Source organism: Eubalaena glacialis, chromosome 4, assembly GCF_028564815.1.
Source record: "Eubalaena glacialis isolate mEubGla1 chromosome 4, mEubGla1.1.hap2.+ XY, whole genome shotgun sequence".
In the NCBI taxonomy this organism is placed as follows: Eukaryota; Metazoa; Chordata; class Mammalia; order Artiodactyla; family Balaenidae; genus Eubalaena; species Eubalaena glacialis.
Genome location: NC_083719.1, coordinates 110,197,296 through 110,224,507, shown reverse-complemented (window position 1 = coordinate 110,224,507; position 27,212 = coordinate 110,197,296). Strand labels below are relative to the sequence as shown.

The window sequence follows — 27,212 nt, the reverse complement described above, 5'->3', positions numbered from 1 at the left end:
AGAAGGAGGAGGGTGGAGGCTGGGAGAGCAGTGGGAGGCTGTTGTGATGTTATGGATGAGAATAACTGTGGCCCAAGGATGGCCCAGTTGAGGCTGGGTTCCAGGAAGGGGAAGGTAGGAGGCCCTAGTTGTGACCCTTGGGGGAATGGGGGCTGGCCCTGGTGGCAGAGATTGGTGTGGCAGCAACCTGGCTGTAGGTGTCCAGGGCAGGTGCAGACTTGCACAACCTAGCTCAGCCCAGCCCCATCAGATTCTCCCCACACCCCTGCTCCCATTAGGGTGGAGGACTGGTGTGAGGTCTGGGGCCATCCCAGGGCACCCAAGAAGGCAGCCAGGGCCCTGACAGATGGTGGGGCACCAGGCAGAACATCTGAGGGCACGCCTCACAAAAGAAGGCCTGGATTTGCACATGGTGCACCACTGTGTGGGAGAATTCATACCTCAGTGCCTTCTCTCCCTCCCTGGCCCGTGGTAGGATACAGGGATGCTCCCAGTGAGAGCACAGTGACACCAGGGGGCGGCAGAACCCAGCCATTCTGCTCTCTGGCTGGTTTTCTGTTCCTTGTGATTACAGGGGCTCTTGGGTTGACCTTCAGAAGGCCGAACTTGGCTCAGCTACAGCCCCAGATGGGACCCAGGACTGTCCCCCACACACAGCATGCAGGATAAGTGAGCATGAGGAGTTTGCAAAAAGAGGCCTAAGTTACAGGCATTGGTGTAACAGAAGCTGCAGTGTGTAACTAGCCAGTGCCTGGCACGTAGTAGGCACTCAGATATTCGTTGAATGAAGTACTTTTTGGGGGGGAGCAGTGTTTTCATGGGGGAAGTGTTGTTGCAAGCATGCTGACTTGACTGCTGTTGCCCTGAGCACCCATCACGTGTCCAGCACCATGTTCTACAGTTCCCCAAGCTTTCCTTTAATCTTACCCACAACACTGTGGTGCTGTTAGCCCATTTAATAGATGCGGCACAAAGACACAAGGAGGTTCAGTGGTGAAGCAACTCCTGAGAGCTATGAGTCAGACCACATGCTCAGACTCCAGGCCAAGGAGGGACCCGGAGGATCAGGCAGGATCAGGTAGGGCCTGAGCCCCTCCAGCAGGCTAGTCAGTGAGCACAGACAAGGGAGCAGTCCTTGGACGGGGAGGGTTTAAAGAGAAGACAGGTGTAAAGAGCAAAGAGCGGGGGCTGGCACATAGGAAAGGGCTTACTGAATGTTAGCTAAAGTTGTAACACCTTGAGCTAAGCCTTCCTCAAAGGAGGTGCAGGATTCGGATGTGCAGAAAGGGGGTAGGGAAAGAAAAGGCGTTCCAGGCAGAGGGATCTGTGTGAGAAAAGATTGGGAAGATGGATCAATGAGAGTTAGGGACAGACTCTGCTCAGCCAGCGAGGTCTCCAGGGCTGGCCTCTGCGGGCACTAGAAGGCCAGGCCAGGCAGCACAGGCTTCATTCTGTGTGGTAGCTGCATCAAGGACATACGGCCCAAACTGGGCATGTGGATGGCCAAGGTGACACTGTCCCTGTACCCCTCAAGCCGCATGCATCTCCTGGTGGCACACGTGCCACTGAACTACAGTCTTTTGCCTCCTCTACTATCCCTATGATCTCCTTGAGGGCAGAGCCAGGGTGTCTCCTTCCTGTGCCCAAGCCAGGGCTGGCACACAGTGTACATCAGTGTTGATTGCATAAATGAATGATATGAAGAATTCCCTGAGAATAATTTATCTTAATAATGAGGTGTTTTCTCACTACAAGTCCATTGGCTGACAACAGACCTTGAGTGTTCTCCTACTGGGTGCCAGGCTCTATGCCTAGCTGGGGGATATCACCAATATGGTAGAAGCTGTAGGGGAAAGCAGGTGTGAACTCCTTGCAGGCAGAGCCAGATCAGCCTTCAGTGGAGAACCCAGAACAGAAGGAGGTGCTCCAGAAGTGTTTGCTGAATTAACAAGTGAGTGAATGACCACACTCGCAGCCGTGGTGTGACGGGTTTCATAGAAGATAGTCTTCTCTGAGGATGAGATTCTGTTGTTTCCTTAGAGCTCCAAGTTTCCAGTCTCCCAGTAGGCTGGGAACTCCGGCCAAGCAGAGCTGAAAGGAGGCCCTAGTCAAGGTCCTCAGCTCACTGGATGATCGGGTGTGATGGCCCCATTCCTGCGTTGGCCTGGCCAGAGTCCCCACTAACCACCCATTGGGCCCCAGGAGGGAAGCACTGTTAGTGAGATGCTACTTTGGGCCCTTGGGGTTGGCCTTCAGGTGAGGCCCAGGGGTGGTCCCACATAATTAATTGCTCAGCCGCTCCAGGAGCCCATAGTTGGTGTGGTCATTCTCAGACCCAGTTACTTTGCGTGGCTCCTGATTCATGTGAGGCTTGGGATCTGTGACAGGCAGAAGTAGGAGGATGGGAAATGGGCTTGGACAGATTCTGAGCCAAGCTGAGCTATCTGTTCAGAAGCCCAATCTGTAATCTCAGAGCCTGAAAGATTTCAAATCCCAAGAAGTCCCATCTGTGTCTGTTTACCAGCTCTTCCTGGAAAACTTTCCTCTCCTGACAGCTACTCCGGGGAGTAGGGGTGCCTGGGGGTGTCCATGGAGAGTTGGGGGTGGCTAGCTTCTGATTTGTCATCTGCTCATTCAGGCCTGCATTGTGAGGTAACTGTTTCCTGGAGCTTTAGAATGGGAAGCCAGGCCTGGATGGTGCCAGTGAGGTAACAATCAGCATCTGTTCCCAGACCCTGGGGTAAGCAAATCTGGGTTGGCACCTGTTAGGGCCAGGAACAGACCTAGTGATTGATGGCTATTGGAGGAATGGAGAGAGAGGACAGGCAGGCCCAGGTTGAGTGGGCAGCTCTGGGACAGAGCCCACTAATCAACACCGGCAACACTGCCTTACTCCCAGGGTACCACAGCTTGACCTACCAGCACAGGAGGTAGATAATCGGAGACTGAGCAGGACTTGTCCTGCTGCAGAGCCCTGTTTTTACCACTAGTGTGTTTTCCCTGTTTGTTTGTTTCTCTAGATTGTTCTGGTGGCTGAAGAGTCCCCAGTGGGGTTCCTCCTGACCACACACCCTTGCCCCAGCCTTGGCTATAAACCATTCTGGGCACTGACTGTAGGTCCTGCCACATAGACAGGAGGGCTACTGGGAGGGACAGTAAGGTCAACCAGAGAGTAGACAGCAAGGCCAACTGGAGGCCACACAGCAAGGACAGAGACGGGGATGGGAAGGTAGCCAGAGCTGGGACAAAGTGGGCAGCAAGATGGGATGTGGGCCCGCCAGTGAGATGGGACAGGGAGGTTGGCCAGAGGCTGATGGTGAGGCCCTAGAGACCAATAAGAGGAAAGCAGTTATCAGCATGTAGAAGGGGGCCTCAGGGAGGACCCATCTAGGCCTGCAGTGACCCCTTGACTTTGTTTATTTAATTTATTTATTTTTGGCTGCGTTGGGTCTTCCCTGCTGCGCAGGCTTTCTCTAGTTGTGGAGAGTGGCGGGCTACTCTTCGTTGCAGTGCACGGGCTTCTCATTGTGGTGGCTTCTCTTGTTGCAGAGCAGGGGCTCTAGGCATGCAGGCTTCAGTAGTTGTGGCTCATGGGCTCTAGAGTGCAGGCTCAGTAGTTGTGGCGCATGGGCTTAGTTGCTCCGTGGCATGTGGGATCTTCCCGGACCAGGGATCGAACCTGTGACCCCTGCATTGGCAGGTGGATTCTTAACCACTGCGCCACCAGGGAAGTCCCCCTCTTGACTTTGGAAGGAGCAGTGTTTCTGGCCCTTCTTCTGTGTCCCCTAGCTGCATGAAGCCACCTAGACACCAGGACCCTGCTTAGTGGTGGAGAATGTACCTTCCCGCAGATAGATTGGATGTGCTTCTCTGGGGGACACCTTCGACTCACCCATACTCAGCCCCCACCCTGCCTGCAGACTGCCTCCCCCTCAGCCTGGCTCTGCCTGGGGTGGTGGAGAGAAAGGGAGGGTGCCCTTCCCCTGGCCAGTGGGCCGTTGGGAGATTTGGGTACATGTGTCCCTGATCTCCTTGCCACAGGTCAGACAGCAGGGAAAGCTGTGACCTGTGAAGACCCCTTTTCCATCTGGACTGACATTTCTTTTCTCTTTCTCCTCTACCTCCTGATTCTCCTCCCTGGGGCAGCCCCATGAACCCTCCCAGAGACATGCCTGGCCTCTGGGCTTTATGGGCATATTGTGTGGCCCCAGCTGACAGTAGGAGGACCTGAGGAGGGAGGCAGCAGAGCATGGTCATCAAAGATGGGCATTTTCTCTGGGCTGAGAGGCTGACGGGGCCTGTTTCCTTTGGATTGCAGGAGATCTGTGGAGCATCTACAAACCCTCCTATTGGTTCAGAATCAGCTCCCAGGTGGTTTTGTCCTAGATTTCCTCTCAGGCTAAATGATCATACGTGTGATTGAGATCTTGCTGTGTCATTGTCTCCTGTTAATGGGAGTCTGAGTAGCAGCCATGCTTCATAGGTTAGAAGCTTTGTGCTGTACACATAGATTAGCCTCACCTGTGTTTGTCCTGTCTCTATGTGGGAGAATAGTGCCTAGAGTGTGCACTATTTTGTGCCTGGTTTCTTCACTCAGTATCATCCACGGTGCTATGTGTAATGAGGAAATTTGCAACAATACATTCCAAAAAAATGTGGAAAATGAAGGCAACACTGTGAGTTGTTCAAGACGAATGACTCCTTTATTCTGAGATCATGTTGTTCCATCTATCTTGCAATAAAATATGCTGGCAGTTTGGTTGGGTTTTTGTTTTGTTATTGATACATTTGTTTAAAAAATAAGTAGATAGATATAGATACAGACATTTATATATTTGTGCCATGGTTAATGGACAGCTCCTGGTGACCCTAGGGTGTCAGAAGAGCAGCATTTCTGGCCTCTGAATGTCTGAACAAGATTGAAGTCTGACCTTTTCGTGGAGCCTCTGTGGGGGATGGAGTCCAAGCTCTGGAGCGTGATTGTGCACACTGGGCTCTGGGTCACAAACCCCACCCACAGCTCGCGGGCACCTGTGGCAGCAGCACTCTGGGCAGCAGGCGGAGAGTACATGTGACCTCCATTCTTCAAAGTCCTGTCAGTGCACTGCAAGGGCTTTTGTTTACTGTCACATTTTTCTTCCCATTTCTTTGTCCACATTTACCATCAACACCATGAGAATTGCCGGAAGTTCCCTCATTCAAAAAGGTTGCTACCTGAGGCCCAGTCATTACTATTTCTGAAAAGGACAAAACAACAGAGCCTCAGAATGGGCCGATCCCATTTCTTGGTCCCGCCCACCCTGACCTGACGCAGTGCTTTCTTTGCGCAGCGGCCGCAGAGGCCTCCCTCCAGCTCCCTCTGGAAAGGTGGTGGGTTCAGTGAGAATCCAAGAGATGGGTGCTCTCAGTGAGTCGGTGTGAACAACGTCCAGCAACCTTCCCGGGCCAGCCAGGGCCTCGTTTTGCTTTGGTCTGAAAGAGATTTTTGTTTTCCGGTGAGAACAGCCCCAGCCTGGCCGGGTGCCAGAGGCAGCGGCAGGAATACAAACACTTTCATGTGACAGACCCGGGTGGAGAGGTGTGGGCCTGCCAGCAGTGGGCCCTCCCCTGCCGCTGCTCCTCGGGAGGCGGTGATTTGCATATTCCCCATTCACCCTGGCCTTGAAAAGGAGGCCTGCGTTCTCAGTCCTCCGGACCAGCTGAGGGCTGGGCTGCTTGAGCCTGGTTTTAACTCTGTGGATGCCACCGGATCTCACTGGCCAACAGCAGGTCTTGATGGCTGGAGGGTGGTGAAAGGCAGCAGCTGCTGTGTGGCCCTGGCCTCCAGAGGGATGATTCAGGAGGTGGCAGGGTCCCACTGACCAGCACAGACTTCTGCTGAGCGGAGTGAGGGTCAGATTTGTTTCTCCTTGTGCCATTCAGAAGAGGAACTTGGTCAAAGTATGAGGAAGCCAGAAAATTAAGCTGTTTATCAGAGTCCCAGAAAATTTGCCTTTAACCAAAAGCAAAACTCCCTTTTCTCTGCTCATTGTCATTCCTGCAAAATAACAGTGACCCCTGGAATGGTGGGTATAGGCGCCTTATTGGCTTCTGGCTGCAGCAGGGGTCCCTTTGGCTGGGATCTGGAAGGACAGCTTGCCTGGGACACTTTGGCATCCTAAAACCCCAAGGTGCTAGGTCAGGTGAGTGGGTGGGCCCTGTTAGCTTGTGGCTGGGACTTCAAAAGCATAAGGCTATATATAGTACAAATCACCATCTTTTTCCCTCTGCAGCTAAATGCTATCTTCCCAGCCTCGCTGCCTCCTTCCCAGGAGCCCCAGCATCTAGTAGGCTCTTTCTAGGACTCTGTCCCCTTCTCAGAACCCTCCTTCCCGCCCTGTTCCTGATCTCCTTGCTCCCCCTCCCTGATTGAGGATATGTCTTAGGTTCTGTCTTGTGAATCTCCCCTCCGCCCCCCCCCCCACCGGCAGGATGTCCCCAGTTGCTCCTGAGGGAACAAGTGGGCAAAAGCAAATCCCTCTGTTGCTCCCCCCACCTCAACGAACCGCATCTCAACAGAGCCTCCTCCCTCCTGCAAGGTGCTTCCCCCTCGCTGGAGGTGGTTACATCCTGTTTCCCCTGTACCCTGGCCACCTGCGGTTGAGCTCTGACAGCATGGCCCTGCCTGGAGCAGCCCATGTTCTCTTTCTGAGCTTGAGCCTGTAGGGTTTGCATTGTGTCCTCAGTTTGGGCCAGTGATGGAAATGGATCACTGCTCCTGAGGCCAGGACACTGGTCGCCCTAACCTAGACGGGCTGGGAGGGGAAAGGATCATGTTGCAGCCACAGGATTTGGCTTCCTACACAGTGGGGCCTGGCCAGGGGGTGTCCTCTGCTTGTGTAGCGCTCATTGGCCCTTGCCACTGTCCCTAGGGTTCTGCCTGCCATCCCAGGGCTTGGTGTGGAAGGAAGGACGATGAGGCCGAGGCTCATCCACACCGTCAGTCCTAGTCTTCGTCCCCTGGAAATATTTCTAAAGGGAGCGTTGCCACTGTCATAACCTGTGCTGTCCCTCCTCGTTCTGAGAATTTTGTCAGGCCTGATTTGTGGTAAGGACAACTTTTATCTCAGAGCTCGTGAAAGACACTGTGTTTCTCTTTGCTCCTCTGCTCTCAAGGCTATTTGTATTTTTAAGTGTCTGAAAGAATTGTTTGAGCCTGGCTTCCTGGTGCTGTTGTCAGGACTGTGGGCCTATGTTCCCTGACCAGGGCTTAGGGTGAGTGAGATTCTTGAGAGGTGCTGGCCTGAGGATGGGGGCGGACGTTGCTGGGGGCTGCTTCCCACCCCCAGTGAATTGCTGAAGGGAGGCATGTTCACGGTGGGTTCGGCCTATTGAGACAGGGGCCCTGTGCAGTGGTCAGGCACAGCCAACTTTAGTTAGGCCTTTCTACATTCAAGAGGCCTAAGTAAACCTTCAGAGCTATAATCAGGCTCCTCAGGGAGGTTCGGCAGGCGAGCCACCCTGTAACCCAGCAACCCTGAATCCTGGGCCCGTCTCTCTTGGGGGAACATGCTGTGGGTCTCACCTGGCAATTCCCAGCTCGGGGAGGCCCTTGACCCCATGTCTGCCCCAGTCGTCTGTAGTTCTGTGACTCTAATTAAAACCCAGGAGGAAGGTGGAGAGAAAGCCCCTCTCACAGCACAGACAAGCGTGAATCCCTGTTTGGACGGGGTGGGGACCAGCTGAGTGTGGGCTGCTGTGTTTGCATCTCTACAGATCAGGGTCACACAGGTGTGATGGTGAGATTTGTGCTTTTCCTAACCTAGTGCCTGGGCCACACACGTCCTGGGGTAGCACTGCTGGGCCGTGACTCTCTGCCTCTGGCACCCTGTGTGGTTTTCCGTCAGCCAGGACCTTGGTTGTGTCCACTGGATTTTCTGCCCCAGAAGCTGCCCTGAGAAGCGTTAAAGGAGGCTTTCGTCTTAGTTAACAACGTCTCTGAAAATGTACAGAGAAAAGTAAGGGTCCTGCCAAGAAGTAAGGAAAAGGGGCTTTGGGGGCTGAAGGTTGGTCCTCAGGCATTTGTGCATTTTAAAGCTTCCTCCAGGTGTGTTGCCGGAGGCTGGGGCCTGGGGGCCCAGGCAAGCTTTTGCCAAGTTCCAGGTTAGAGCTGCTGAGGCAGGAAACTCTCTGCGTAGCCCGCCCGCCCCAGGTGGTGGGGTGGGCAGTGGAAGCCCTATCAGCCCCAGGGAAAGTGTTGCAAGGCCTGCGGGCTCTAGAGTTTCCAGGCAGGTTATGAACACAGCTCTCGAGAGGGAGCTCAGAGTGCTGGGCCGAGACCTGGGGCGGTCTTGCTGCAGAGGAGGTGGATGGCGTTGGGCAGACAGCGGCCCTGTCCTGGAAGACTCGGAAGCACTGGTTGTGAGTAGGGCCTGGGAGTGGTGAGCTGGGTCCTGCGGGCTGGACCTGCCTTTTACTCTCCATGTGCCTGCTGTGAGCCCAGCCACACCCTGGCCTTGGAAGTAGGAGTCAAAAAAGGCCATACGCGATCACCACCCGAACTCCTCACCCAGTGGAGAAATCTTGCAGGAGTGAGACCCTGGGTGTCCTGGGACCTCACTGTCCCAGTCTGTCTGCCAGAGGCGTTGAGGGAGTTTGGGGCTCAGCTTTGGTTCCAACAGGCCTGGGTGTGGATTCTGGCTCCAGGATGGCCATCCCCCTGGCAAGCCAGGAAAGCGTCTCTCAGGGCAGGCTTTAAGGAGGGGCTGGTGTGCTGCCCTGGGGTCTTGTGGGGGAGCTTAGCCATTATCTTCTACCTGCTGACCCTGGTGCTTGGTATGGAGTGTCCCCACTGCCCAGAGCATCTCTGAGCAGATGTTTTATCTGGGACTGTGCCTAATCTCCTTCTTCTCCCCGAGTAGACTGGTTGTGACCTTGTGGGGTGGGGGTGGAGGCAGCCCCTGGAAGGTGCTGGAGGAGATTCCTGGGCAATGGTGCAGGCTGCCCGGTGCAGGCCGCCCTCGGCACCGGGGATCTGGCCTCTCCACGCCCACTTCCACCATTCCCACCACCCCTACCGCTCGTGCGGCCTGCAGGTCCCCAGCCCACGGTTGAGGGCCTGGCCCTTAATCACTGCCACAGATAGATGTGTAAGAAGACTTTGTCCTTAAGCAACCCTTCTGACGAACTCCTCTCCAGGACTGAAGACAGGGTAGGGGTGGGGAGAAGCAGAGGGGTGTGAACTGAGGCTCTTGCAACCTGGCAGAGTTGGGGTTAAGGCTGGGTTGTTTGCCTCTGAGCTGATCTGAGCCAGCACTGCCCCATGTGCAGATGCAGGGGAGGGGCAGCGAGGGGCCTGGAGGGGCCAGTGGCTCCCCATAGAGCTGTTCTGTGCCCGGGTCCCTGCCAGACCTGCTGCCACAGCTGCCAGGGAGCCTCTGCCACCACTGCTAGAGCCTCTACCACCAGCCGGCTTCTCAGAGCAGGCATTCGTTGCCATCGGCTGTCCCCAGGAGGGCAGACTTGGGGCAGGGCCTTCGCCACTTTTGAGCTTTGATCAAGATGTGGTAAGCTCTATCCCTAAGCCCCACACATCCTTTATAAAGGGAGGCTGGTACTAGTGGGACCAGCTCAGCTGCCTCCCCAGTGCCAGGAGCCTGCTGGAAAGGTAGGGTGTGAATGCATGTAATTTTGCAAGTTGTCTTTGAGCCCTTTTGGCTGGCAGAGACAGAGTAACTGCTTCAGCTAACTTCTATTTACTGAATGTCTCCCTTACTGCATGCCTGGTACCTTATTCTCTGTCCATGAGATTTTTGAGATGAGGCCAGAGGGGTAAAGTGACTTGTCCAAGGTCATACAGCTGTCAAGAGTATGAGTCAGGATTTGGACCCAGGTCAGTCCAGCACCAGAACTCCCCTTTGGGCCCTTTCCCTGGCTTGTTTGCTGGGGCCCCTGGCCCCTGGGAGGTTATGATTTCATTTCAGAGCTCTTCATTGGGAGTTAAGGAGGTTCTTTAATGATCTGCTGGCTTGCCTTGTGCTTCCTGTTTCTGAAGCCCTCAGAAGTTTGCATAGACCCAGAACCCCATTGCAAGGACCCCCACCTGCCTCCAGGCTGATACAGAGCGAAGCTGGTGTGATTCTAAGGGGAGGAAAGAATCTGAGGATCATGGAGGGTCTCAGTGCCAGCATGATGAGTTTGAATTTTTGTCCTAAGGTAGGAGGGAGCCAGGTAAGGTTTTTGAGCAGCGGCATGATATGGTTATGTCTGTGTATCAGGAATTTAACTTTGGTATCAGTGTAAACACTGATTAGAGCAAGGAGACCTGTGAGGAGACTGGTGTGGGAGTCTGGACAGCACTTGATGGTGGCTGGACCAGGCCAGGCCAGGGGGGTGGAGAGGAGTGGTCAGGTTTGGAAGGTGTTTAGGAAGTAGTCCTGATAGAACCATCTTGCTAGATCGTGAAGGTCTAGAGTCAGGAAGCTGGACCAGCAGAGGGCTCTTGGAGTGGAGCCATGGGTCTCAGGGCCATCTCCACTGGAAATGTGCCCTGGGGCTCTGCTTCTGCCCCCTTGAAGTCAAAATACTTCTGACCAGGGCCCCCTTCCTCCCATTCTCTCCCTTCCTGGGTTTTGACAACTATGCCTCTCACTACCCACCTTCCATGTGCCCTGAATCAGCAGAAGACAGGGCAAGGTGGGGAAGTCCCACTCCCCCCAGCCTGTGCCACCACTTGGTATTCTGAACTGGTCTATGCCCAAGGAGAAGGCATAGGATGTGCTAGAGGAGAGGAGGCTAGTTGATGCTGAGGGCTGGGTCCCACTGCCAGGTGAATATTTACAAACACTCACAGCCGCTCCCTTGGCAACACCAGCACCACTGATTCCTTTGGGTGCTGTCCCCCTCCCCCCTGCCCCCCCGTGCCCCATGCTGCTGCAACCAAGAGAGCCTCCTGGGGGCATGGAAGGAGGCAGCCATGGCTGGGACCCCAGGGACAGAGAAAGAGAGGAGGTCAGAAGAGGCCAAGGCCCTGTGAAATAATGAGATAAGACCAGACTCCCAGGCCCAGGCTCTGCTCCGCCCCAAGCCAGAGGCCTGGTGGCACAGGCTGGCTCTGAGGTCCATGTCCTCAGAGGACCTGAATTTGCAGCTCTCCACTCCAGTGGCTCCCGGCGGTCTGAAGGGCATCTCACGGTATGTGCAAGCACCCGTGACTGTCTGAGGTTGGCAAGCCTGTAAGAATGACACCCTCTGGTTGCTGCCCAGCCAGGAAGGGGCACAAGCTCAGCCTTAGGACTAGAGGAGCTGCAGTCACTTCAGACGCCTCCTTAGGGGTGGGCACCTAAATAGAAGCCTGAGGAGGAGTGGGTGGCCAAGCCCTTTTCCCGCCACCCTCCAGCGTCCTAGGCGAGTGGGCTTCCTGGAAGAGAACCCAGCCATGGGAAGATGGCAAGTTCATAATGTGAGGCCAGGAGGGAGCCCACCTGTGGTGTGTGCGTGCTGAAGAGCAAGTGACTGGCCTGAATGGCTGATCCCTGCTTACGGGCTCTGGTGGCCCCTACCCCCTGCAACCTGCCTGGGCTCTTCTGAGCAGGCCTGAAGGTGGTTTTCTGTGGGTTCAGCACTACTGCAGAGGAGAGCATGGGTTTGGGTATGGATGGTCCAGTATAGGCAAGGGTTAGGGTTGCGATGCAACACAAGGCAGTGGTTTGAGAGGCCATAGTCGTCTGAGGCTCGAGTCCTGGCTCCCCTGCTCGCTCACTGTGCCCCTGTGAATAGCAGGTAACTTCTTCAGTGGAGTCTCTATGTCCTCACCTTATAATGAGTACATGGAGCTGTCATGAGGATTGAGCAGTGCAGTGTGTAGGCATGGGCTCCCACATACTAGCAATTCAGGAAGTTTAGGCAAATTCTCTTCTCCCCTCTCTTGGAAACTGTGATACTTTGGTGATGGCCGAAAGCTCTGCACATCTGGGAAACCAGCCTCAGACTTGTGGCACTGACCCTTGTACACGATTTCATGGGCTCAAGACTTTATTTCCTGAGAGAATATTTAGTTTGCTAAGTGCTCCATGGTCTCCCTCAGCTCCAGCCTTTGCATATTTGCTTCCCTCTGCTTGGGACACCCTTTACTCTTTCTCCTTGAGTCTCAGCGTCAATACCACTTCCTGCCAGAAGCCTGCCCTGACTCTCTGTACCTGAGTTGGGCATCTTCTCTGGTTCCCCATGCCTGATCACAGCCCAAACTGCACTCACGGCACTGCCCACTGCCTCATGTATTTCCCCTTTAAGATTGTGGGCAGGCCCACATCTGGCTTGTCCCAGTGCCCAGCACTGAGCTAGCTCAGAGCAGAGGCCATATGAGGGTCTGCTAGGTGAATGGGTAGGTGGATGGGTGGGTGGGTGGATGGCATGGCCATTCTTGTCTGTGCTCTGTGACAACCCCAGCATTGCAACCAGTGCCCACTTTTGGCTGTAGCTTAGGGCCTGTGAGCAACTGCCAAGGGCCAGGGACTGGTGGTAGTAAGGCATCCTTCCGGGGTTTTCTCTAAAACTTTTGGGACCACATACTTGAGCCTCAGAGCTGAGCCGGGACTTCTTGGGCCTTGGCTTCCTAGCCCATGGAGTCAGTTCAGTCCATTAGAGGAAACCTCATTCAGCTCTCAGAGCTCACACCAGGAGCTGGTGGGCATATCTAGATTTTCCACTATGTAGTGAGTCATTTATCTGATGCTCCTGGCTGTGACTTAGTCTGCCATTTGCAGCTTAAGGAAGTAAATCTCCCAGGAAAGCCAGCTGGCCTCCTGCCAAGGGTCCTCCCCAGAGCAGTTTTCCTTGGTGAATTCACTGCGGTCCATAGCCTGCTCTCTGCTGATGCAGAACCTTAATTTGACCAGTATGCCAGGAGCGGTTTGTTCCTGTGGGATGGCCTCAAAACTGATCCAGTTCAAGAAGGCTGCTGGTAAGACTGGATTTCCGGCTCAGGGACTCAGTGAGAATGCTCTGGCTGGCTGGGGGCTCACTTCTCTCACCCAGAGCCTGTAGGTGGTTGATGAGCGTTCCCCGGACTCAGACAGCCTGTCATGCCATCCGTAGAGCATAAACTCCTGTGGGTCCATACTACCTGGGTTCGGCCACCTCTGTCCAGTGGTTATTCCTGCCTGGGCTGAGCAGCCTCCTTGGTCTGACAAGCATACCTCTAGCCATCTCTTTAGTCCCAGCGTGCCTCCAGCTATGCCAGATCCAGCATGAGGAGCTTTACATGCCTGAGTGATAATGTCCCCATTTTAAAGATGGGGAAGAAGAGGTCTAAAGAAGTGGGGTATGCTCAACCTAGCATAGCTCACAAGTGAAGGAGAAGGGACTTGAACTCTGGAGCTTTGCCTGCTTTCTCTACAATGGCTTTGCACAGCATTGACCTTATTTTTGGTGTGGTGATGTTACAGTTCAGCACAAATGCCACTTATTGGGAGTTCAGCAGATCTCTCTTCTCTTAGGGGTCAAGCGATTGCTGTTTGGCTCATATCCCGTGGCTGCAGAGTAGCTGTTGTTGGGTTTCTCATTCTTTCCCAAGAAGGGAAACAACAGCCATGCACCCAAAGGTGGGGGGTGGAAGGCCAGTGACTGTCAGCCTGGAGCCCACACAATCCTCATTGCGCTGGCAGACCTATAGGTGTCGTACAGCACTTCCAGCTTTAGGCCCTTCAGGTGGACAGTAACACCAAGAAGGCCCCAGTGGGGATAAAGTATCCAACGGGCCCTCCCTGGCTACCTTCCTCAGTCCTGGGCGAAGTGCAGACCCCTGAGCCCAGCTGGCCATATGTCTGTTCTTAGCAGCTAACAGGAGGACATGGTAGCACTTGGAGACTTCCCTCTTTGAACCAAATTCAGTCACCAGTGCTTCTCACAGAAAAGCTCCCCCTGCCCACCTCAGGGCATCCTCCATGTGCCCCTGTAGGCCCACTGTGTCCACTTGGACTGCAGTGGGTGAGCGTGGCACCCAGACCACCATATGCAATGTCACGAGGGATTCTCGTTACCCCTAGGAGTGCACACAGCACTTTGCTGAGCCCTTTCTCTCCGAGCCTTCATTCCTTTCCCTTCCCACCAGCTTAACTCCTGCTCCCCTCTGGCACCTCCTTTTTCCTCTGGACATTAGCAGATGGGATCCCAGGGAGGACGGCACAGGCCTAGTTAATGGTGGGACCAGCTCTTCTTCTTGGGTCTTGGTCTGTGGTGGTGCAGAGCTGCAGTGCAGTCTGGGGTCAGAGAGCAGTGCCCGGACCTCTCCCTGGCTGCTCTTGGGAACTCTGCTATTCCTCAGAAAGATGGCCCCAGCATCACCTCTGGCACTGGCAGGCCTTTGGCTACAACTTTTCTTCAAGGAGACCCCATGGTGGGCCAGGATGTGGGCCTAAGGGGACTCTGCTGTGTGTCATCCCCTGGACCCTTGTCAGGTAGGTCATTGTCCTCAGATCTTGAGGGCAGGAAGTGTCTGTCAGGGCTGGTCTGTGGGCTCTGCCACCTTGCTTTCTCTGGGTCCCTTAGGGTGAGAGCCTGGTGCTGGCAGCTTTGAGGTGGAGTGGAAGGAGTTTGCATCCCTTCACCCCCAGTCGTTCTGGGCACTGTGCTAGGCACACCTGCCGCCCCTCTGTCCAGTCCACGTCGCAGGAGCAAGGATAAGCAAAATGCTGTGACCACACAGGAGAGGCAGTACACCCGGGCCCTAAGGCTCAGGAGGTGTTAACTCCAGAGCTGTCAGAGCATGCTCTACTCCTCAAAGATGTGGAAGTACGTGTCAGGCAGGGCCCAGGGCCTGAGTGTATGTTTCTCAGGAAAACTGGGCCGGATGTCTGACTGTCAGGTATGACTGCTAAGGGCTCTCTGGCCTGTCACCGGGAAAGGCCCTTCCAGGCGCCCAGCTTTCAGGATACACTGTGTTGCACCAGGAGGCTGTATACCCTAACTCGCTCGAGGCCTGGCCAAGATCAGTGTGTTGCCTGTGACGCAAGACAAGTGGGAGGAGAGGCCCAGGACTGCTCCCTTGCCTCCTGTCAGGGCTCCTCCTTCACCTGCCTCTTGTTTCCTGCAGAGTACATCCTCTCGCTTCTGGAGAAGATGCAGACTCAGGAGATCCTGAGGATGCTGCGGCTGCCCGAGCTGGGCGACTTGGGCCAGTTTTTCCGCAGCCTCTCAGCCACCACCCTCGTGAGTATGGGTGCGCTGGCTGCCATCCTCGCCTACTGGTTCACTCACCGGCCAAAGGCCTTGCAACCGCCGTGCAATCTCCTGATGCAGTCAGAGGAGGTGGAGGTGAGCAGGGTGTGAGCAGTTGGGCTGTGGGAAGTAGTAGGTGGGGGACAGGCATCTTGAAGGAAGAAGCCAAACTTGTGGCTTATTTGACCTCAAATGGCCCAGAGAATCTCCCTTTCTCCCGGCAGCCAGCCAGAAAGCCCAGAAGTGGCCCTGGGCAGGCTCTCCTACTAGATGCTCCTTCTGCCTCTCCCAGTAACTGAAGCCTGGGCAGAGACTGACCTTGGCTTTGCCCCGGGCCTCTGGTTTGCCTGCTTCTTGGGTAGGGTGCCTTGGCCTACAGTTGCCTCAGTAGGCGGTCTAAGCATGTGCTCAAGGGGCTGCCAGGTAAATTCCCTCCCAGATTCTCCCTGTGCCCAACCCTGGTCTGGAGCTGGGACCCAGAGCTGAGCCCACCCAGGGCCCTGCCCTCCCAGAGCACACGGACTCACAGGTAGAGCCACTGAGGGAAGAAGGGATGGTGGCCCAGCCTGGACAAGGGTGTTCCAGGCTCTGTCTAGAAGGACCAGTCAGATTTCTTTCTTAAGTTTATGGAGTTTATTTTGCCTTTTAAAAAAACTTTAATTCTATTTATTTTGAATAGATAGTATAGTCACACAGTTCAAAAGCAACCAAAGGACATAGACTGAAAAGCTTCCACCTTCTTCACCTTGCCTCTAAGTTCTCTTCCCCTGAGAACTGTGTTAGCAGTTGTCCACAAGCAAATGTATAGATGTCTGCCCACCTTTTAAAATGATAGCATACCACATACACTGTGCAGCACCTTGCTTTTGCTCTCGATGGTATGTTGTGCAGGTACCGATCAAAAGCATGACAGAGTTTGGCCTGGTAGGAGAGGGCTCAGGTCGAGATAGGGCTGGGATCTTTAGGGCATTTTTCCAGCAGAGGGAATGATGTGTGCAGAGGTGAGAGTGTGTGATAACACACCTGGTGGCTTTGGGAAATGGCGATTCATATAGTGTGGCTGGGAGGTGGAGAGGGGCTGCGGATGCGTCAGTAGCCTGTGGTTACCAGCAGCCGTGGGTTTGCAGGCTGGCCGTGCCTCTTACTAGCATGATGGTCCTCGGCAGTTTCTTAGCTCTCTGAGCCTCAGTTTCCTCATGTGTCAAGTGGGCAATAAAAAGAGTATCTGCTTCTTAAAGTTATGGTAAGGATTTGGTGAGATGATGCAGAGAAAGCACTAAGATGTATCATTTTTGGTAAGCTTACAGTTACAACTCATCTGGAGAGGCCAGGAAGGACAAAGCCCCATTAACTGGGCAGGGACCCTTGGGGATGGACAGCCTGGATTTATTTGAGGCTTTCAGTAGTAGGAGAGACAGGGCCAGTTTTTGCTGTGGCTTTGGCAGGGGCAGGCATGAGGAGGCAATGGGGGCTTCTGGGCTGGAGGTGACAGTGGTCTGGATGGGGTCAGGTTGAGCGCCACAGAGTGAGTCGCCTCACGGGTCTGGCTGGGAGGACAGGGCATGGACACAGCTAAGGCCTCCCTTCCTGGGGAGGATGGAGCCCTCCCTTGCTTCATCCCCCAGGAGTGTAGGAATCTGGAGTGACTGTAGTGAAGGAGGAAATGAGATGAGAGAGGTAAGAGGGGCCCAGATCATAGAGGGCCTGGTAGCATTTACTCTGTGTGCTACACGGTAGGAAACAATTCATATCATGTCATTCACCCTGGCTTAAAATCCTTCCCTGCTCCCCGTTGTCCTCAACCTAAAGCTCAGACTCCTCACCTTGATATGCAGCCTCTCTGGCCTCCTCCATTTACCACTTGGAGTGGCATGAATTGCCTACAGTCTCCCAGGTGCCTCCTGCCCCATGTGTTTGCACTCCCTGTTGCCTCTGGTGAAACCGCCATTCCTTGTTCCTCATTCTTCCCAGTAAACCCTTTTGTTTTTTAAAAAATTTTTTTTCTATTTCTTTCTTTATTTAATTAATTTATTTATTTTGGCTGTGTTGGGTCTTTGTTGCTGCGCGGGGGCTTTCTCTAGTTGCGGCAAGCGGGGGCCACTCTTCGTTGCAGTGCGCGGGCTTCTCATTGCGGTGGCTGCTCTTGTTGCAGAGCACAGGCTCTAGGCGCGCGGGCTTCAGTAGTTGTGGTGCACAGGCTCAGTAGTTGTGGCTTGCGGGCTCTAGAGTGCAGGCTCAGTAGTTGTGGCGCACAGGCTTAGTTGCTCGGCGGCATGTGGGATCTTCCTGGCCCAGGGCTCGAACCCGTGTCCCCTGCATTGGCAGGCGGATTCTTAACCACTGCGCCATCAGGGAAGCCCCCTCTTTGTATCCTTCAAAACCCAGCTCAGCAGCCACTCTCTGACATACCTGCCCACTGAGCCCCTTCTGTCCCTGGCACACAGTCTCTTGCTGTCTCATTTCTGTCCCCCTGAGTGCTAACCAGGTCTGAGTGTATCTGTCCCCAGATTCCCACACAGGTCCTGCATGGGCCTGGTGCTCAGGAAGCACTGACCAAACAGAACTTTCCACTGCAGAACAGCTGAGTGCTGCCTGTGGTTTTGAGTTTGGCTGTTGGCTCTGTGGCTGTCACATTTTTCCTCAGACCTGATGTTCCAAGAGGTAGCGGACCATGGGCCAGCCCAGTGCAGCCCAAATAGTGCTCAGAGAAGAGGTGGAGCCGTGATACTGGAGAGTTCTGGGTTTCGGGAGCCTGAGGAGGGGTGGCATGTGGAAGGGAAAGAGACAGGAGAAGCCCAGCTCCTTTCCCCCGCCCCCAGCACAGATGGTGTTTGCTACAGTCCCACTCTGGATCCATACCACCGAGGGCCTGGGCATCTACTATGCCATTCCCTCCACCGCCTTCTAGGCCTCTTTTCCCAGCCAGTCCTCAAACTCATCACACTGTTATGTGAATGATGGATGGCAGCCTTCTTAGCTAAAGACGGCTCCCAAATGATTCTTAACCTACGTGCATAGCAGCAACACCTTGGCAGGTTGGTCCTGATGCAAGGGGCAGCCTGACTCTAGCCAATACTCCCCATTCTGCTGTATGAGTGAACCACGGGTGTGTATGAACAGTAACTGAAGATTCTGGGCATTTAGTGTATGCTGCCTGGTGTGTGGGTGCTGTGTGTGTGCATGTGTGTGGGAGACCAGTGTACTGGGCCCCTGGGCATGAGCCACCTGTGTTTGAGTGTGGATGCATACAGGTCCAGTGTGTACAAGCCACGTGTACATGAATGTGTGTAGAGTTTGTGTGTGTACAGCCCAGGTGTGTGTAGGCCATGTGTGTGAGTGCACACAGAGTGTGTCCCAGCTCCAACTATGTGGCCCGGGTGTGTATCCAAGCCATGTACAGCCTGGTGCATGCTGGTGCCCTCTCCTGATACCCCTGCCTGCCTGCATCAGCCAGCTTCTCTGGCCTGTGCTTGGCTCATAGGACAGTGGTGGGGCCCGGCGATCCGTGATAGGGGATGGCCCTCAACTGCTCACCCACTACTATGACGATGCCAGGACCATGTACGAGGTGTTCCGCCGCGGACTTAGCATCTCAGGTGAGAGGGGCCATGGGGGTGTGGAAGGGCTGTGGCAGGGGTTGAGCAGGTGCAAGGGTGTGGGTGAGCAAGCATGGTTCCAGGGGTATGGCAGGTGAGTCACGCCCAGGTCCAGAGGAGAGAAGCCATTCTTGGCCCTCCTGCCACCCAGTCAGACGAGTAGCTGCATTATGAGGCCAAAGGGCTGACCTCAGCTTTATTACAGCCCTGAGAACTGCTGACCTTAAGCTGTCTCTTTGCTCATATTCTATATCTCCTATTGGCAGCCCCTCGTGAGCCTTGAACTCGCAGGCTACTAGCTGGCATGGTTCTGAACCTGAGCCTCCGAGATGTCTGGGTGACCCATGGCGTGGGGTGAAGGGAGTTGTCACAGAGAGGCAAAATGCCACCTCTGCCCAGTGGCCCCCAGGTCTCCATGTCCTCTTGGGGCTGCATCACACAGGTCATTGTGGAAACTAGTGCTGTGTCAGTTCCCATTCCTGGGCCTTCCTGATCTCCCTGGGGAGATGCCATGCTTGTGTACTTTAGGCCTTCTTGGACTTCAGCAGGTTAGACAGGCAGCTGGGGAGCAGTTCACTTGGCCCATGGACCGCCTCCCAGGATGGGATATTCATCCAGGTGTCTGATGGGCAGGTTCAGTGGCTCCCACACCCTGCCCTCCTCCCTGGCACAAGGCCTGCTTATCTCTGTGTAGGGAATGGACCCTGTCTTGGCTTCAGGAATCCCAAGCAGCCTTATCAGTGGCTGTCCTACCAGGAGGTGAGTAATAGAAGACAGGCCCCACCCTGTCTACCCACACAGACCTGGCACTTGGGGGGGGGCTTGTGGGCATCCCGGAGGCTCTCAGAGAGTCATTTTTTTTCCTTGCCTGGACTGTCTGCCAAACTCCTGGCAGCAACCTCTCAGGACTTCCAGCATCACTGGGTAGGGAGTTGGGGAGCTCCCTCAGACCATAGAAATCCCACCTGGGGATCTCCCTTCCCTGCTGAAGAGTCCTTGCTTTCCCATCACTGCCCCATGTTTGTGTGCAGGTGGCCGACAGGGCTGAATTTCTAGGGTCTGGACTTCTCCAGCACAATTGTAAACCATGTACAGATCAGTTTATCGGCGTTTTTGCACAAAATCGACCAGAGGTGAGCACCTGCCTTAACTGGTTTTAGAGGCATCAGTGGAACACAAGCTTGGGTACCGTAGAACAGCCCTGCTCCCGCTGTCTGTAGGGCCTGGGACAAGAGGAAAACTGGAGATCCTTGGTCCATGCCATCCCCCACTCCCTTGGCTCTGTCCCTCATCAGGGATGGACATTCCAGCCAAGTTCCATCTACACCCTACCTAGCTGTCCAAACAGTGGCTCCCTGAGCCATGGGGGAAGAAGGACCTGGGGAAGAAGGCCATGCAAACCCCGGAGGTGGGCCTGGGGTTATTTGGAGTCCCGTAATTCCCTGGGGCAAACAGGTCTAGAAGACCGTGGGGGAGCAGGCTCAACGGGTCAGCTTTATGGATCCCTTGCCTTGTGCGGAGTGCTCTCGGCACAGGACCCCGATCAGGGAGCCCCGTGCCTAAGGCCTGAGGGCAGTGCAGCCCTGCTGTCTGCTCTGTGCTCCCCCTTCCCCCCAACCTGTGTGTCTCCACAGTGGATCATCGTGGAGCTTGCCTGCTACACATACTCTATGGTGGTGGTCCCGCTCTATGACACCCTGGGCCCGGGGGCAATCCGCTACATCATCGACACAGGTGAGCCCACTGCCCCCTCCTGCCCCTGGCAGCCAGCCTCACCTCCTCCTCCCAGCCCTTTTCAGCTTATGCTGATTGTTTGACACTAATAGGTACTTTGCTTCCGCTCTCAGAGAACGCTGGGGGCTTCCACTTTGGCCCTTGAGTTGGCTTCCTGAGTCCAGCTGTCCCCAGTTGGACTTCACCCAAAGGCTCCTTCCACAGGGTAGGGCTGCCAAGAAGGAGCCTCTGTACCAGCCTCCACGTAGGCTGCCAACCCTCTGAGTTCACTTCAGCTTGAGGAAGATGCTGGGGGGTGGTAAATATCTCAAGCAGACCAGGGATGATGGGGGCTGAGCCTGAAGAAAAGGAATGCTTGGAACCTACCCCGGGAGATTCCCTGGTCTTCTGCCCTTGGCTCCATCCAGGCTCTGTGCACTTTCCTCTGGACACAATACATGTCCCACATGGCCTGTCGTACATATTTATTTACACACAAGCTTATCATGTGGCACACACAGCCCATGGTTCCACTGCCTGGCATGTGCTGCCCACAGTCACAGCCTGTGCCCGCACAGCCTGACTCTCCTTGGTGGTCCCTGCAGCCGACATCAGCACTGTGATCGTGGATAAACCTCAGAAAGCCGTGGTTCTGCTGGAGCACGTGGAGAGGACGGAGACACCAGGGCTCAAACTGATCATCCTCATGGAACCATTCGAGGAAGCTTTGAAAGACAGAGGGCAAGACTGCGGGGTGGTCATTAAGTCCATGCAGGCTGTGGAGGTGAGGGTCTTCTTCTGGGCTGTTTCCTGGCCACAGCTGGTTGGCCACTGAGCCAGAGCTGCCGGTTATCTGCCCGTCTTATGCCCTAGGATGGATGTCTTGGGCCATCAGGGTGTGTCAGGGTTCAAAGAGGGCAGGCTTCACAAGGGCTGGTGGTGGGTAGTGGGGTTGGTACCCACAGGCATCCTCTTCGAGATGGGCTCAGGTATTTGGCACAGTTAGTGACACGGGCACCAACAGGTAGATGGTGGTGCCAGCCTGCCCCAGAGCTACCCCCACAGCCTCCGGAACCTCCTCATTTCCAGCTAACAGCCAGCCTGTCTGAGCCTGAGGACTGTAGTAAACTTGAGGTCCAGAAGTCTTGGAGAGGTTCTTGCAGTTGTGTCCCAGACCCCCAGCAGCCAGCAGAACCAATTTTCCTTTGCATGGCCTCCCCAGAGACATTAGGCTGGTGGCAGCTTATGGCCTGCTGGAGTGACCCAGGACATCCTCTGGGGCCTCAGGCCTTTTGCTCAGTAGCAGCTGACCCCCACTGTGCCTTCCTGGATCTAGGCCTGTGGGCCCTCCATTTCTCCTCCTGTCTCCCTGTCTGCTCTTAAATGTACCCACAAAGGCATGGAGGGCCTGTGCCCCTCCATGGCTTTAGGGGCCACACCTAAGCTGGCAGCCCCCATCTGCCCCTCCAGCCCTGACCACTTAGTTGCAAGCCCAGGCCACCTAGCCACTGTGTCTTGAGCATGCGTCTAGACGTGCCGTGGGCCCCTCAGGCTGTCTCCCCCTTGTGCATGTGCACAGTGCTTAGCCTCTTCCTAGGCCCCAGGCCGCTGTCTGTGATGTGTGGGTGGCCAAGGCCTGGATGTGTATCTGAGGAGAGACCGCTGAGGTGGTGTCTCTGCGCGGGCCACGTCTGGGCAGGGAGTCTGGGACTCTGGGCTTGGCGCGGAAACGAGGCATACTGTGCTGAGTTTATTTTGATTGATTAGAACTTTCGAGCATTTAAAAACTGTTTTCCTCTTCCAGGACTGTGGTCAGCGGAATCACCACGTTCCTGTGGTAAGCTCATCTGCCAGCAGGTTTTGACTGAGCACTGCGGTGTCCAGGGCACGTCCTCACAGACTCCCTCGCTGTGCACAAGGCTCGGTAGAGGGGCCAGAGTAGCAGCCCCGTGTTAATAAGCAACTCAGGAAATGTCCCCTTGGGGCACCCAGGACAACCTGGAACAGGAGTCAGACATTTGGGAGGGAGAAAAAAGGGCAGCCAATCCTGGACACCCTTGGGTCTCCAGTAACTTTTTCTTTGGGAGGTCTTATGTCTTCCCTTTCGATGTAGCAATCTCTCCGGAGGATGGGATGGACAGGAGCAGCAACAGACTCGGAAGTGGACCCCTTGTGGCGTCCGCTGTCTTTGTGCATCTTTGCTCTCTGAACTTTTCTGTGTGTTGTCCCCGAGTGATCCTCCCTGGGCTCGAGTCACCAGGGAAGGTCACAGCCCCTGGGAGGGCCTTGTAGGGGCTGTGAGCTTTCTAACCAGGCCTCTCGCCTCCAGCTCCCTCTGCAGCTCAGCTCTTCCCGCTCCCTTCACCAGCCTGTGAGCTTTCTCACACACAGGCCTTAGCAGGTCAATCCCTGCTTCCCAGGGCCCTTCGCCGTGAGTAGCCCCTGGTGTGTCCCCACCTCCACACACAGCCTTAGAGAGCTGCTCTCTGGCCCCGCAGCATGCCGCCTCTTGTGCCTCTGACAGTGCCCAGGCTGGTTCCTCTCCCAGAATGCCCACCGTCACTTCATCTGGAGAGCTCTTGCTTGTCCTTCAGTCTCAACTCATGTCACCTCCTCCGGGAAGCCATCCTCTACATGCAAGTGGTCATGGTGGGCTCCTCCTGGTGACCCCAGGACTATGTGCACAGTGCCAGGGCAAGGGCCTGATGCAGAGCAATCTTAGTGACAGAGTGGGCAGCTCAGTTCTTGGGTTACATTTTCTGTTCCCAAGCCTAAACCCAGACACGGGAGAAAGTGGGAAGGAAGGAGGAAGTGGGTCACATTCCCTAGAACGGTGAGATCTTTGATAGAGGCCTAGGTATGGCCACTGCAACCCAATCCCATTAGAATTCAGCTCAGACTCAAGTAGGCGAGGCAGCAGGAGCAGGTGTGAGGTTGGTGGGACAGATCGACGTCCATGTCCGGTTAGGTTTCCTTGGTTTTTCTTCCTCTTTCCTGGGGACTTGCCTGCTCACCTTTCCAATGACAGCATGCAGGGCCATGCACACGTGCCGACACATGCCGGCACCCTCACACAGTGCACACACGGGGGTGTGCACAGAGGGGCTGGCTGGGGAGGGGCCCAGGCTGGGCACACTGGGTCTCTTTAACACACTCCTCTTCTCACCTCTGCAGCCCCCGAAACCCAGTGACCTCTCCATTGTGTGTTTCACAAGCGGCACGACAGGTAAGCAGAGGCTCCTAGCCCACCAGCCAGGGCCGCCTGCACCCTTCCCTGGCAGCTTTGGCAGGGTGACTGAGACACCTCCGGCGCCCTCTGTGGGATGGGCTGAGCCTTGTCCTGTGCCTGGCTCCAGACGCTGGGTCCTTCCTGCTGCTCCCAGTGGCCAACGCGAGGCAGCATGGGGCGGCTGGACGTGAATGGACAGTGTGGACTGGGGGTGTCTGGGAGAGTGGGTGCTACAGACTTCCTGGAGCTGGGGCCAGAGGTGGGCTGGGCAGCTGGGTCACGTCATTACTCTGAGGAGGGGCTCTCGCTCCTCTGCTTTCCTGCCCCTGCCTGGACTTTGTGTCAGGGACTGGGGAGGGAGTGTGGAATTTGGTGTCTGAGAGCCTGGTTTTGAGTCCCACCTCCACCACTTGCTGGGGGGCCATGAGCCGGTCCCTTAACCTCCCTGCCACCACTGTCCCCAGTTTCTTTCTTTCTTTCTTTCTTTTTTTAATATTTATTTATTTGACTGTGCCGGATCTTAGTTGCAGCACAGGGGATCTTTAGTTGCAGCATGAGGGATCTAGTTCCCTGACCAGGGATAGAGCCTGGGCCCCCTGCATTGGGAGCACGGAGTCTTAACTGCTGGACCACCAGGGAAGTCCCTGTCCCCAATTTCTTACCTGGGTGGTTAAAGGTGCCAAGTTGGAGGTGGGAAAGTGTGTGAAAGGGCAGTGCAGATGATCTGGGGCAAGATCATCTGCACAGATGATCTATGCCGTGGGCAAGGCTGTCAGGGAGAGGAAATGACGCGGTCCATGCCCAGTGCTGACAGAGGAACACGTGCATCAGTGTCAGTGCGAACAGCCAAGGAAGGCTTCCTGGGGGAGGCAGAACGCACCTGAGGACCATGGTTACAGGCACAGTACTTTGCAGCCTGCAGTGGCCCGTTCACCCTATCACTGTGTCACTGGGGCCTCAGCACGACCTGTGAGGCAGGCGGGGTGGGGACTGTCCAAGGGGGCACCAGCAGCAATTGGAGGCAGAGGGCTTGTGCCCTGTTCTCCCATTTCACAGCCCAGTGCTCTCCCCACTGCTGCCTCTCCATCTCATCTTATGACTCGGGAAGTCACTTGCCCTTGGCCTGAAGGGGCAAGAAGGTTCCAGCCTCTTTTCCAGACCTAGGGCTGGACTACCTTGATGATAGATCTTGATGGGCAGTGACCTGGGGCTCCCCACGCCTTCCACAGATGGAGCCTCCAAAGCAGTTGGCAGATCCTTGACCAGCCCCGCAGGCAGGATAATCCTTGTGGGTAGATCACGATAAACATGACGTTATTGAATCAAAGTGGGTTTTTGCCATTAACTCAAGTGGGTCTGAGAATTATTTCCACCTGACTGCTAAACCCTGTCAGAAGAGAAATAACACAGCCTTTGCTCTCCAGGAGCTGACATCCAGAGCCAGCCCAGAATTCAAAAATGCCCTTCAGGTTTATGTTGCTTTTTGTCAGGAGTTTCACAATGTGAAATTTTGGTGACATGTCCCTCCACCCTGGGTTTGGGGGCAGGTCACTACTGTGGCCTTTCGCTTTGGACCCTTGCTGTTCAAGAGTGCCCCCTGGCTTTTAACTGAGTCAGTTAGTCACAGCTGCTGCCCCTGTATCTGGAAAAGAACTTGATGATGCAGAAATGTGTTGTTGCCTAGCTGCAGAGGGCAGGCCTCATGTCCAGTGCTTTTTCAGACCATGGAGTCACAATTGGAAGCTGAGCCATCCTGCCCAGGCTCTATATGGTGGAAGCAGAATGTAGGGAGGCTAGAAAACAGGTTGTGATTTGGTGCCCAAACCTCCCACTCCAGAGGTGTGGCTGGTGCCAGGGCAGAGCTGGTGGAGTGAGCAGGCCTCTTCCCTGATGTTACCCTGCCTGGCTACACATGTAGATTTCCTTGGCATTAGCCTAAGCCTGTGCTGTGCCTCTGGTAGCCATCCTCTTGTCCAGCACATCACAGCTGCGGATACAGCTTCCCTTCCATGATAAGTGTCCTGGCCTCAGCTTCGTCAAGAGCCACATCGTTCTTTCAATGAGGAAAGATGGAAAATATGATCTGAATCTGACATTTGAATCATGATTCTGGTGGAATCATTCTGGGAAGATTTTTCTCTTGATGTGTGATGGAAACATCTGTGGAAATTCCCAGAATAAGTCAGTGCTTTGGAGCCACTAGTCAGGCCAAGAAGGCCCTGGAGGAGGTGAGAGCTTGGGGTTTGTCTGTACTCAGGGATGGCTAATGGGTGGATGCGTGGTTGGTTGTTCGTTTCAGAATAACCATCAGCTGGACTGAAATTGAACTGCCCTCTGCAAATAAAAGATAATTTGTGGGTATAACGTAGCCCAGTTTGGGGACTTGGGCCCCATGAATGATAGTTCAGATGTATCTTTATGCATTCATGTGCTACGCTCCCTTCCCAGGGAAGAAAATACAGTGGTCTTTTATTTTATTATTTATTTATTTATTTACTTAATATATTTTTGGCTGCATTGGGTCTTAGTTGAGGCGTGCGGGATCTTTCGTTTTGGTGCGCAGTCTCCTCTTTAGTTGTGGCGTGCAGGTTTTCTCTTCTCTAGTTGTGGCGCGCAGGCTCCAGGGCACGTGGGCTCTGGAGTTTGCGGCACGCGGGCTCTAGTTGAGGCGCGCGAGCGAGCTCAGTAGTTGTGGCACGTGGGCTTAGTTGCCCCACGGCATGTGGGATTGAACCCACGTCCCCTGCATTGTAAGGCAGATTCTTTACCACTGGACCACCAGGGAAGTCCCTACAGTGGTCTTTTAAAACATATCCTTCTTAGTCTATGGGTTTTTAGCATTCTTTTTCTAATTTATGTAGATTCATTCATTCAGCTCATTTATTGAGCATCCACTATGCGTCAGACCTAGTGTTGGAGACTGAGGACACAGGGATGGACAAGGCACGGCCCTGCCCTCATGAGCACACAGCTCATGTCATGAGGCAGTTCACTGCCTCGAGGGTCTGCATCCCAGGGTGCATGGGGTGCTAGGCCACCAAGAGGTCAGGACAGCGGGACAGAAAGGATTCCAAATCTAAGCAGAGTCTTGAAGGATTGGCAGCTGGAGGAGAAGAGGAGGAAGGGCATTCTCAGCAGAGGGAACAGCACGTGCAGAGGGCCAGCAGCAAGAAAGAAAATGTTTCTTTGAGGGAGTCGACTGAGGAAAAGAGACCTCTGGTTGCAGGGCCTGGGAATCCTGACAGGAGAGGAATGATGGGGGTAGGAGTTCCAAATAAAGGCTGAGCAGGAGCAGCCAGAGAGGCTAGAGGAGAATAGAACCTGTCAGCATTGTCGATGGCTAAGCTGTACCCATAGGATGCTGCCACAAAAACACCTGCTGGTGCTCCTGGGACAGGGGAGGTTGGAAGCAGAAACTGATTATGGTGGACTGAGGAGTGGATGGGAGGTAAGGATGTCAACTCAGCAAGTGTGGACAA

At 54.8% G+C, this 27,212-nt stretch overlaps 1 protein-coding gene across 1 annotated transcript in view; it reads left to right on the top strand.

Annotated features, from left to right (window-relative positions):
• Positions 1–27,212, top strand: part of ACSL6 (acyl-CoA synthetase long chain family member 6) — a 62,411-nt gene that overhangs the window by 2,975 nt on the left and 32,224 nt on the right. Inside the window, exons 2-9 of the mRNA XM_061188139.1 lie at positions 15,071–15,291; positions 18,677–18,791; positions 19,486–19,550; positions 19,823–19,924; positions 20,426–20,525; positions 21,110–21,288; positions 22,309–22,341; positions 23,679–23,730. Of these exons, the coding sequence (XP_061044122.1) occupies positions 15,071–15,291; positions 18,677–18,791; positions 19,486–19,550; positions 19,823–19,924; positions 20,426–20,525; positions 21,110–21,288; positions 22,309–22,341; positions 23,679–23,730 (867 nt within the window). The remainder of the gene's footprint in view (positions 1–15,070; positions 15,292–18,676; positions 18,792–19,485; positions 19,551–19,822; positions 19,925–20,425; positions 20,526–21,109; positions 21,289–22,308; positions 22,342–23,678; positions 23,731–27,212) is intronic.